Raw genomic sequence first — 13,698 nt, 5'->3', positions numbered from 1 at the left:
TCTAGGTTTTAAAAACTAGTATGCATTTGCAATTATACAGTTGTGAGCCACTGTGGAAAAATTCCTTTACGTTACTGTTCAGCTGTTTTCACGGTATATCCATCTCAGGCAATGGCATTTGGAATTTACTGTGACATGGACACTGCTGGCGGACCATGGACAGTACGTATACATACTTTTACATTAACAAAAACTAACATTCTTTATAAAATTCAACGTAAATGAAACCGATATAATTGACTGGTGGCAATCTTTGATTTTGATGGAATAGAAAGTTATTGTTTATGCTGTAGAGTATTAGATCTAAAAAAACTTTTAAATGGGTGTTCCCAGTTTGTGAAAGATCGATTTTTGGATTGATCAGAAAAAATACATATGCTGCCTGGAGGTCATTTTGGATTTGATCAGGCAAAGTATATTATCGCAACTTCAGGAGAAATGATAATTGAATCATTTTCAAATATCATACACGTATTTAGTATTCTTTATCCCTAATTATAGATTTCCATTTGTTGATTGCAGGTTGAAGATTTAGTATGAAGGCCGCGTGGTCCTTAGCTGTGTCTTTATAAAAACAATGGCTACCAGGTGGCCATCTGTGACGAACATTAATAACTAAAAGGTTAATTAAAATGACGTGATGTTTTACGGTTGTCATGGTGATCGAATTGATAATTATGTATTAATTAGATAATTATACGTTATGTGCTGTATGAACAGGACGTGTTTGGTGTTCGTTGTTTGCCTGTTGGTTTCATTGCTGTTCTGATTCACGACCATGACATTATATACTTGGATTGACCAAATAAAATGGCGGATGTTGTCAATGAAGCAGAAGACGCTTACTTTTCCAGAACACTTGGTCTTATTCTCCTTGTCCTTTTTCGGGAGTATCCGTGTACATTTTTCTTTTGTTCATAGTTTGTCCTAGTTTTATAAAAAATTTTGGATTACATTTGTATGTTGACATGTTTGTGTTTTTCTTGTTGTTTTATCGCGATAGTTACGTTTATTTAAGGTTCTGTGTGTACTGGGAGAATCTTTGTTTGCATATGCAGATTTCCCATTTGTCGTTATGTATTCAATGTTCGATGTTCAAAGCAAAAATAAGAGGATAAAAAACATGAAAACAAAAACCAAATCTTTGCGTCCAAGTTCTTCTTGTCTCTGTTATAGATAGTTGCCAACAGATACGACGGGTCTCAAGATTTTTACCAGCCATGGGACAAATATAAACAAGGTTTTGGAAATTTGACAGGAGAGTACTGGATAGGTAAATGATTTAGATAATCAAATAATAACATTTTTACTTTTTTTTAATTTTACATAACAAATTACTTTTTTCCTATTGCATTCTAGCTAATCACGTCATTGGAAAGTTTGCATGGTTTAAAATATGAATATGCTATTGGTATTTATTTGAAATTATCAGATATATATATAAATACGTAATGTATTGAAATATTGGGCTAGCGCACTAGCCTATCTACATTTTGTATATTTTAACTTTATTTTTCCTCATTCGCTTCCAATTTCAAATTATAGGCCTTGTGCATCATTGCTTCATGATTCAGTTTACTTGTTATTTTGAGTATATTCGGTGTAATTGCAAATCTAAAGCTTTTTCCAGTATTGTGTTAATGTCTGTTTGGAAGGTAAATCTGTCGATACGATATACGATAATTGTAAAGTCAATTTACAAAAGTAAAAAGCACGGCTTTTGCACGAACAAAGATAACATTTTATTTATATATCCTTAACAAGAAAGTGTTAGTAGTCAGTAAAACATCAACTAAAGTGGATTTTTTTTCAGAATTAGCCTGCCATTTTATCCATTCACAGGAATATTGATCCGATTTTATGTACAAAAATCGTCTGATTGTGTTTTAAAATCATAAATACAAACCCATATTTTTCTTTCCCTATAATGTACTTATACATTATTTTACAACCTGAAGGTTTTCAGAAATATACATTTCTTCAGACGTTAAATCTAAAGATGAGGATTGAAATGGGTGGATGGGATGGCTCTTTGAAACACGTAGAGTACACGTCTATGACCGTCGCTCCAGAGTCATTGTACTATGCCTTGTTTTACACGGGATTCAGTTCTCCTCATGGGTTAGGTAAGTACAATGCCTACAAGTGAAACTGGACATACTCATTATAGGTTTTCGTGGTACATGAAGTACATAGTCCGACACGTATTCGTGTATTTGAACTTGAGGCATACAATTGTTAATATATAAGTTTACATATGATATAGCTCAATGAACACCATGTCTTTATCGATACAAAATAAGCTTTAAAATCACAAAATGTTATTGGATATCATTTATCAGATAGTATATAAAATCGATTGTATAAAATGCAATAAAATGTTATCAAAATCTATATCATATAAGTTAAACAGAACTCTTCGCAAACAAAGCAAGTACCTTTTACTCCATTTTTTGTTCTAAAAGTAAAGCTTATTTATGATTAAATGTATAGTTCTTTCTATTATTTTGTCAAATCTTTATAACAATGTCTTGTGTTTCCTAAATGAGTCTATACATCGTTCGTTTGCTGTTTTATTCTACTTACTAGTTCAAACTCAACGTTGGTCTTGAAATATAGTCTCTTGTTCATATTTTTTTTCTAATTGTCTTTTTCTTCTTATTTTCTGTTAAATACACATTATAACCATTTACAACTTCAGGTATTTATAAAAAAAAACGATTTGTTATATATTATTCGAACTTATTTTTGTTTAAAATTTTCATACATCAAAAACGAAATTTTGGCTCAGTTACCTCAGTTATCGAAATATAATTAGACTTGTGACCGATTGCATTGCGTGTCTATATCATTAGTCTTACAAACATTAATGATATTGAGGTAACTCGTATCAATAACTCGTAATACATATGCTATAAAGAATTTTTATTTCTAATTCTGATCCTGAGATGATATAGAGCTATTAGACATTGGTATGTTAATTTCATGTGATGCTATTATACATTATATCGTTATACACAGATTGAGAAAATTGAGAAAAACATCATTAAGGTTAACGGAACGACACGAAAATTACTCTATTTCAAGCAATTATTTTTACTTGTGTACATGTACATTGAATAACGTCATTCTGTATTTATCTTCTCTTGTTCCAGTGGACAATCTTGCATTTCACAAGAATCAAAACTTCTCTACTTATGATAAAGATCATGACCGCTTTCCGAACACCAACTGTCCTTCCTCGGCCAGAGGAGCTTGGTGGTACAATGCCTGTTACGATTCTAATCTTTTTGGGCTGTACTCAGAATCCAATGGATTCAAATCCATGGTGTGGAAATATTTCTATGATGACGGAGAGAAGTACTCAGCCATCAAATCATTAAGGATGATGTTGGCCACTCCATAGACCTAATCATTGTTGATATTGTAACAATACTGAGAGTTTATACTGACCCTGACAAGTTTCAGTGGCATTTAGTCATCGCACTAAGTCGGTGTACGCGCAATTTGGTACCTATGTAAGTGTAATACATTGTTTTTTCAAACGTAGCGAGTACAGAATCATATATTTATACATTTATAATTTCATCAGGACTATCATCTTACTGCGGTAATACATAAGAAATATTATGGTATGCTCAAACTTACTTTTGATCATCTTGAATCAAACTTAACATAGACATATTATCTGTGCGTTAAAGTTCATTTACTTCAATCTGTGTGTTGATTTTCTTTGGTTTGTCTTTCACTATAAATTCAAAAAGCAGACCTAATACCAGGTCACATACCAAAGGTTTATGCAGAGTTGCTTAAATACTGTTTAATTTAGAACCTCATTGTCTGCATAACACAACATACAACAATAGTTTATAACTAATTAAAGCTTATTCTGAAACAATACATACTGTCCAAAGCAAAGACTCCCTAAGTTTCCTTGCCCGTAGTCAAGACAAACACAGAAATCCATAAGTAAATTTTGTTATGATCAAGAAAAATACATCTGCTAAGTCCTTCCATAAGTCACCAATAGTCATAATGCATTTACGGATATCTATAAAGAAATCTAGAAATATACTTATGGCCAACTAGTTTATGGTCAAGACAAGGTCCTTTAAGTAATCCGCAGCTCATTTGTATTTATATATATTCCTCTAAATAAATACACATAAGAGTATTCCGTTATCATTCTAATTAAAATTACTACTCTTTAAATATGTTCTTGATAAAAATTGACCAGGATGAGGCACGCATTTGATCGTTCTTAATATCGCCAAATTTCGTCTGCTTTGAACACTGAGTATCCAATGGCTTTAAAGGTCAGTTAACATACTTAATGTGTCTTATATCAACATACAACCAGCACGACACCATTGGTATATCATTGACTTAATGCATGTGATAAAAGTCGCTGTCATATATCTTGATTTCACATTAACACATAAGATAAACCAATTAATAGACGTGTGGTTTCATGGACTCATATTTCATATAAGTTGTATAATAAAGTTTTTTTGTCTTGTGTTGACGATCTAGTGTTGGGAGTTAGGAGGGGACCGACATATAGTTTTTGCCCCATTTATTTGGAGGCTAAATGAGCACAGACGTGATTCTGATGAATGTTTTGCTCATAAGAGCATTTTTATAATAATTACTTTTTTTATAATAAAACGACTTGGGATATTTTTTTTTATATTTGAAATTCATCCAAAACATACATGTTTGTTAAATCGGCAGATATATGGAAGATATCGGTATAGCCTGTGCTTTTAAAGATACATAGTAGTATAACGCGCGTTTTGTCGATGGTGTTTTTGTTTTCCATAGAGAACTCGACTTCCCTTACCTAGATTAACCAACATGTACACGACGAGTTTCATGGATGAAGCTGAAGACGTTTACTCTTCCTTTGTATATAAACATCTGCCTTCTCAGTAAAGTCTCGAACTAACTGTCGTACAAGTGTCTTTTTATTACACATTTTGTTGTTTGAAAGATTTTCGATTTTCCTCCCAACACATTTATATAGGAAATTACCTATGTAGTGGCCGCTATGTGTAAATCGGGCTTTACTGTGTTAATTTTAAAACCTTGCTCAATATCTTGAATTGAATTACGCATCACATAAAAAAGCTTTAAGTATTTTTAATAAAAATTTGCTTTTGAAGATATTTCTGATTTTTGTTTATTTTATTTTGTGAAGGTATATATATATGTGTATACTACCACATCAACAATTTATCACCAGCAGGACAATAGTCTTATTATTCAGAACAAGAGCCACGCACGGTCATCCATGGTGCCGCTTCACATTTGTAGCAGTAGGCGCAGTGACCGATAGTAATGTTCTGCACACTCACTAAGGATTTGTCATTACATTACTTCAAAAGTGATAAAAATCCTCCCGCTGTCACTTATTTAACTTAGACAAAGGTGTCCCTATGTAGTTGTAACAGAGATATATCCCCATAAGAATACCCCCATAGTGATGTAAGTGTGTATGGTTAATGTAATGACTAATTGAATGGGTTCGTTATATATACTTTAAGCTGGACTTATGTTTTATCATCCGATTTCTTTCCCAAGGACATGAATAGTATTAAATCTTACAAGCTAAATCCCATTGGAGGAGATTTCTCTTAGATGTTTTAGAAATATATGATAAAGCAGAACTGAAAGTAGGTCATTGTCTATGATAAAATGACGTCCAAGTTCTCTGAACATTTGTACAAATTAGTATTTCTTTTTAGAACACATATTCCAAGAAATCATTAAATGGATATTTATTATTAACCAGTATGTGTCCATGCATCAGTAGGATATCGATCTGCACCCAACAACATTGATCATAACGTCACACATGCATAGACTTTGTTATGTGAAGACATTTTTTTTGATAAGACAAACCTTGAACAATGATGATTTGTTTTTCTAGTAAGGGCAGAGAACTAAATTAAAACCATTTTGTCGTTCAGAACAATTCGTTAGAAATAAAGTTTATTTGTATCCATGTTTTCTTCAGAGACACGAGATGTTTAAAAAAAACTCGCCTGTCGTTTGTTTAGTTCGACCTTTGAATATGTACCACAGACTTTGAATATGTACCATAGACTTAAAATATGTACCAAAGACTTAGATTTAGACCGTAGTCGTACATAAAGACTTTACTGTGTACCAAACATGTACTCTGAGGAATGCATATCGTTATGGTGTACTTATTGGCATCATTCTCAAGACAGAATTATGTCCCGTATAGGGAAGTGATAAAAACAAAGGAACAGAACCACGTCAGATTAGTTTACAAACATTTTGGAATCATAAGTTTGGATACGCTAGTACGTATGATACTCCCCAGTGTCTTTCTACTGCAGTTCTGTCACGATATGAAACTGGGCGTGCTTGACGCTCGTTAGTTTGCCTGTTGGGTCCATCGTTGTGTACCTTGTCTTCACTTGAGAACGAGTCAGTACTTACTTGGATTGACAAGGATTTACATTTATTTCCGCATTCAAGATTTGCTAATATTGATTCGAAGGCTCAAAAGACAAAAACGAAAGACACTGGTTCACCTCTGGATAAACTACAAGTCTTGTTGATATTGTCATGATTAGGCCTACACTTAATCCACAAAGTATATTTTCTAATAAAATCTAGATTGCTCCCAGTGACCGAGGTGGCGCCCAACGGATATCTAATGAAATGATCTTATCTGTATATCAATTTATACCGGTTACAAATACACGATTATTTATCAGTTAATTGTATATAAAGTGATTAAAAGAATTCCACATCATCATCATCATCATCATCATCATCATCATCATCATCATCATCATCCCCCTCATCATCGTCATCATCGTCGTCATCGTCAACATCGTCATCATCATCATCATCATCATCATCATCATCATCATCATCATCAACATCATCATCATCATCATCATCAACATCATCATCATCATCTTCGTCAGCAGCAGAAGCAGCAGCATTATCAGGCAGAAGTAGCTGGTTTTTATATATGTGACAGGAAAATCATTCTCAGCTCCTGTATTATCATTCTAAACTATTTTATTTGGTTATGTATATAACTATTAAAAGAACTCAGATGTGAGTACGGTCATACATAAAAAAAATCGAACAAATGGGAGAATAGAGTTAGTAGATCCATATATAAATGGTATATGTTTTGTAAGCAACCACTAGTAGAAAAATTGGCTGAATACATGTGTGTCGGATCACCAAAGAAACAATAAGAATTTTTATCTTGGAGACATTTTTTTTCAATATATGACACTTAAAGATGAATAAACCAAACCATATGCTAGACACGACGGATTCTTAATTGATTACATGAACGTGCTGTTTAAAGAAATAATTGGGTATGATCCCATAGAGATTATACTCCATTAGCAGGAGTAGGACCACAAAATGGCTGACAGAACAGGTATAAAAAAAGCAAAATAAAACGCAAAGTGCTACTGACTTATTCACACATTTTGAAACAAAGAAATGTCACGGGAAGTCGGATATTGTAAGGCAGGTCGATAGATAATCTAGAATTCGGAATATTGTTACGGCTTTAAACAATACTTTAAGACTTCCTTTGGCATTATAAAGTACAGGTGTTAAGTGAAACAAGGAAACACTCTGAAAATTATAAAAATTATGTTCAGAGTTATATCTGAAAGGGAACAAAGAGTGTCTTGAAAGCTGACAATTCTGTATTATCTTCTGCAACATGATGGGAGATCACGACTATGAATAGACAGAAGGTAAAAATAACGTAAATTAAATATGTAGAGAAAATGTTGGAGCTATGAACTGTACGAAATTTTCTGTCACATTAAAAGAAGCATAAGCCCATGAGATTTCTAGAACTGCCATTTCACTCTCTCACACAATGATAGTTATTAATCATTGTATAACAACGTTTATCTGATATTCTAATAAATCTTATGATTTACAAGAAAGAAGGGCTGCTATAATTTAAATAAATATGGTTTCCGAAATTTTTTTCATTAATGTGAAAACAGTTATACATAAGCACCTAAATGAATATCATTGCAATATAAAATTAATATAGGATAGTCAATAATAACGTAACTGCATCATACAGCTGTTTATTTTCAAAGACTCACCAGTGGCACTTAGGGCTAAAATTTAAACTATAAAAAAATGAAAAAGATGAAAAATAAAAACAAAAAATCATGACAGAATCTTCATTCAAATACAAAACACAAATTCAATAAAACCATAGGAAAAAAGAAAACCTCGATCGATAGTACAGTGTCAGGTTTCCAAATGGGAACAATATAACATATATATCAAATTAGATTAAATTAGATATACTGTAAGCTGACATTTTCATTCTTGATTTGGGCAGGGGCTTCCAAAAATGGACCCACAAAGTTTGCCGTCAAAGTGGGAGTCGTTGCGAGATGCCGTTGCAAATGCAGACAGAAATTACTGGGGTGTACTTAAGATACAGGCACTCATGAGAGGCACCTTTATACGTGTAACATCGTACCAACGACTCTTGTAACACAAGATAAAATCTCCTCCGCAGATGATGGTGTATCAAAACATCTGTTGCCAAGAGACACAGGAATCAAGCAAAACCTTTTCCCTGTGAAAGTTGTCGGTGTCGGTAACTGCTTTTATAGGTCAGTTTCCAACTCGGTCTTTGGTACAGAGAACAATCACGTTGAGTGTCGGGTACGATGTGGGCATGTGCTGGTTACAAACATTTCAAAATACACCAGCCATAAAACATTCATGAGATCATGAAATCTGCAAATTACGATCAGTACTCCTCCTTGCTCCATCTTTATGCCACTGCTAATGCATTCATACGTCCAACAGTATCATTATTTTTCAAGTAGAGCATGTTGCTATCAACAGACTATTATCAGTCCACTTGACCATTCCGAGGAACAGCATCGCCCTATGCACATAATGTGGATGCACACATCAAATGTGAATAAAGAAATGTGGCAGATAAATGATTTTGTGTCATGAAATGGATGATACAAGCCAGTCTGCTGAAAAGCTGCCATCATGGCATGTGTGTGCTGTTTTCTCAGTCATATGTAAGATGTTACTACACCTTTTTAAGTTAACCATTCAAAAAGTTCAAGAAAGTTGTCGGGATAGAGTATTCAATTCTGAGACACGAACAGACTACCTACCACAAAAATGCACGCAATGCATATCAGACTCTGAAAGCAAGTCTCACATCCACAAAAACCACAGTCCAGTCTAAGATAAACTCACAAAACAAGACATGTATGACAAAAACTTGAGGCTCTTGAGAATAATAGTTGAATCAGCAATTCTCTGTGGAAGACAGAACATTCCCCTGAGGGGACACAGAGATGATTCCACAAGTACGTCATCCAACAAGGGCAATTTCTTGGTCATCCTAAATCTCCTAGCTAGTCATGACAAAGAGCTGGCAAATCATCTAGAAAATGGACCGAAAAATGCAACTTATACCAGCAAGACCGTACAGAACGAAATCATAGACATCACTGGGTCGTACATCAGATATCAAATACCAGGAGACCTGAAGGGGAGAGGGTTATACTGTATTATAGCTAATGAAGTGACAAATACGTTTTCAAACCAAGAGGTTCGGGCTTTGTGTGTGCGATTTTTAGATGAAAATCCAACTGAGTCATGTAGTCGAGAAGAAGTCTTTGATTTTCTTCATCTGAAACGTACTACTAGGGAAACAATTGCAAATAGAATAATAGAGGTTTTAACAGAGAACAATATTCCAGTTGACAAATTGAGGGATCAGACGGTCAGGTAGCAGCTACGTCGTCAGAAAAAGTAGGTTGCTGAGCTCGAATAAAGTCTATCAATCAACATGCCGTTTACACACACTGCAAAATTCACGTTCTGAACGTGAGCATAACTCACGCGTGCAAAATACATCTTGTGTGAAATATGATAGATGGTGTAAATGCCACAATCGTTTTCTTCAATGTCTCGCCCGGAATCAAAGCGTAAAAAGTGTAAAACAAGAGGGGTAGAACGTCATACCTGCTATGATGTATTCTATAGCATGTATACTGCCATCGTTGAATATATCCGGTCCATCTTAAACCCAGAGCTTGAGGAAAACACTCAAGATGAGTGGTCGTGGGGTGCTCAAACTAAAATTACAGCACAGGGGTTGCTGGCTATACTGATGTCGTACCAATTTTTGATAACGTTCATCTGCGTGAGGGCCGTTCTGCAGACAGTAAAACCCCTTGCATCAAAACTTCAGAAACGTGATTTGGACGTGTATAAATACCAAACACAGATTACTGATCGTATTGAGAGGTCAAAAGAGATGAGAGAAGGAATAGATGTATATCAATATATGACAGAAAAGGGTATATCAGTATATGACAGAAAGAGGTATATCAGTATATGACAGAAAGAGGTATATCAGTATATGACAGAATGAGGTTTATCAGTGTATGGCAGAAAGAGGTATATCAGTATGTGGCAGAAAGGAGTATACCTGTAGATGATAGAAAGCGGTATATCAGTATATGACAGAATGAGGTATATCTGTATATGGCAGAAAGAGGTATAGCAGTATATAACAGTATATAACAGAAAGAGCTATATCAGTATATGGCAGAAAGGGGTATATCAGTATATGGCAGAAAGAGGTATATCAGTATACGACAGAATGAGGTAATTCTTGTGTCCATTTGTTTGCTTTTTATTAAGTTTAATGTCATCGCAACAGTCACGTTTAAATAAACACAGATGTCAAGACAGACACAAAGAGTGGGAAGAAAGATAAAAAAAAATGATAAGGAAGGAGTTTCATCAATCTGGCTGACACAAGAAGATGACATTGATATAGTCAGGTGTTATCATTCTATCCCTCAGTGGTAGGAGAAGTGTTGCACTATATATAGAAGACATCAGATTAAATCGCTTTTTGTGTTACATTGGGAATGCCATCGATATCTTACCTGAGAGAAGGTGGATGACGTAAGAAATCAGCCATTATGTGATAACATAAGTCCTGCCGTGAGTATAAGTAAGGCTAAGATGGAGAAACTACGTTACTGCTGTGTAATTGAACACAAGTTATCATCAATCAAACATGCCTTATGCATAAATTTCTCAGCTATAACGAAGACATATTTCAGTCAGTGTGACTGTCAGATCGACTGACAAAAATTGATGCAATATTTCGAAATTCCCATTAATGATACTTCAGTATCCTCCTTATCGTCGTGATAAAAAACATCTTCCTCCTCCTCCTCCTCCTCCTCCTCCTCCTCCTCATCATCATCATCATTATCATCATCATCATCATCATCATCATCATCATCATCAATCATCAATGAACACGGTATAAATTATAATTGATACGGTTAACGGCTAATGAATGATGTTGAGTACAACGGGTAGACCTCCCATTTCTAATAAACATAATGTGTTTGAAAGAATTTTCGAATTTTGATTCATTCGGATATTAGCGCTCTTCAGGTTACCACATGTACTTGATTTTCTTTTAAAATTATCAGATATGACTAATTTTGTTTAATTGCGGGGCTAGTGCACTGCCCCAGCAAGAGATTGGCATTTCATTCAAACACTTTCGATATTTCTAAGTCGTCTCCTAAGCTTCCAGTTTTTAGCATATATCATTAACAAGTCCTAGAAGGACGCAACAACTGTACAGTTTTATCCATTGTGTGGTTCCACTGCTTCTAACTCGTCATACTTATTCACCTGTGTGTCATTTGTACAATATTTCACATCGCCACATCGATATTGATATCAATTACCTTCAGCACCATATCTAAATAAGGATGCGCCATACTATGTCGGAATGGCCTGATATTGACTTCTCGGAATTGTGCTAAAACAAATCACAGGGTTGTTGTTCACCTAAAAGGATATAAGAATGGAAGTATCGGCTTGAAATAGTGTTTCAGGAAATAATTATACTACAATTTAAAGATATTTTGTCAATATAGTTTTATCTTTACATGAAAGAAAATGCTATTTTTCCAGTCGTTAACTAGTGCTGTGTAGTTATGTATGTGCAGTCATGTGATTCAACAGTGATATTTTGTATATAGATTATCACAATAACAGACCGAATATTACTAAAAAGTATCTGAATGCATATTCTTTCAGAAAAGAAAGCGTGACAATGGTGGAAACAAATAACCTGTGAATTGGAATCGACGCTCAGGTAGCATCATGAACCACGCTGTTCATGAGCTAGTAATAAATAATTTGTAAACCAAGAAACGTTACGCCTCAGTGATGTTATACAATGATAAATAAATAAACATGTAACCATTAGGTTACTGCGGTCTTCTGTGCTCTTATGATATGTAGGGAAGATTCATTAGTGATAACAGAGTTAATTTCTCGAAACAATATGGTGCCCCTGTTTAGCCTAATCATATAATCCCATCCGTGTCCAAAATATACAAAATTCATACACATGAAGAGCACTTTTCAGTACAAATTTAGAATTAGATACGGTAAATGTAGATACTTAATGGAAATGCATCATAAAGCTGTTTTGTCCTTCATGACCTCGTCATTGATATTTAGGGCCTTAGTTTTGAAACCTACATGGCTATAGAGGGGAATCAAACTTGATCGTACTGCCAACCTATCTACGAAGTAGAAACGATCACATAGGATTTGAAAAATATGTAATTTTCATATATCCGGTAATTTCCAGAGAACGTCAAGTACATTTTTAACCGTGCTACTGTTCAAGTTCAACAAATTTTAGTATCAAACTGTGTATATTGACGGTAAATATGTTGCTGGTATATTTAGAAAACTTTTTGCTGGTAATATCGTTACGCTATAACTTATCAAATGCAATTGTGTTTTACCAGCTCATAAACTGCAACATGGCGCAGGTATGCTTTGTAGGTAATATTTAAACAAACGGAGGAGATGGGGGTTGAGGGTAATATGTTGTAAACATTGTACGGGCTACTGTCTCCACTGCATGGTGGTAAAAGGCGATAAAACTTGCTGCCGCTGCTGATGCTGATGCTGATGATAATGATGATGATGAAGGTTTCTCGTCTCCGTAACTCTGCCCGTCGCCGGGCATTGTCCAATCGACGTGTGTCGATTCTCTGGCGACGTAAGGGGTGCTCCCCTCATTGGTTGGAGTCGTCTTGGGGTTTACTGTTCTGTTATTTGGAGACGACTCCATGGTCTACAGGTAGATATTGTGGTGATGTGTTTGGACTTCCGGTGGATGAGGGGGTCCTTGTCTTCTTTTCCAATTTAGTATGAAACATGAATGGTTTGATTAACCACCAAAGGGCAGAGGCGTGAGGTTCAATGAGGGAAATAGATAGTGTGTGTGTTGTGTACAATTAATACGTTTTACCAAATACAAAAAAAATATGTGCCTTCCTTAGAAACCTCCTGAAGATTAGTTTTCAAATAAGATTATTCTTACCATACAATGTCGCCATTACGCACTGAACGGTTATGTTATGCGAGCTGCGATTGGTCAAAATGTCATGATGAAACCAGTAACCATCCAATGGCTGGCTTCCCATTTCTAAAGAAAACACTCCGTAAATATTGTAAACACCTGTTACTATATATAGTCAAGTAATTTTATTACAGAGTATGTGTGACAAAATGTAAGCACAGACCGATAACAGGTGTGTTGAGAATGCTTTCATT

General features: G+C 34.8%; 1 protein-coding gene across 1 annotated transcript in view; it reads left to right on the top strand.

The window, feature by feature from the left end:
* The window catches only part of LOC132552044 (microfibril-associated glycoprotein 4-like), a 9,338-nt gene extending 5,932 nt beyond the window's left edge, over positions 1–3,406 (top strand). Inside the window, exons 2-5 of the mRNA XM_060216184.1 lie at positions 41–162; positions 1,177–1,273; positions 1,959–2,126; positions 3,156–3,406. Of these exons, the coding sequence (XP_060072167.1) occupies positions 41–162; positions 1,177–1,273; positions 1,959–2,126; positions 3,156–3,406 (638 nt within the window). The remainder of the gene's footprint in view (positions 1–40; positions 163–1,176; positions 1,274–1,958; positions 2,127–3,155) is intronic.
* The last annotated feature ends 10,292 nt before the right edge of the window (positions 3,407–13,698 follow it).

Source organism: Ylistrum balloti, unplaced genomic scaffold (genome assembly GCF_031769215.1).
Source record: "Ylistrum balloti isolate Yb309-2 unplaced genomic scaffold, AGI_CSIRO_Ybal_v1 Utg370232, whole genome shotgun sequence".
NCBI classification, from domain to species: domain Eukaryota; kingdom Metazoa; phylum Mollusca; class Bivalvia; order Pectinida; family Pectinidae; genus Ylistrum; species Ylistrum balloti.
Note: the sequence above shows the minus strand (reverse complement) of the source record. Positions and strands in the feature narration are given on the sequence as shown.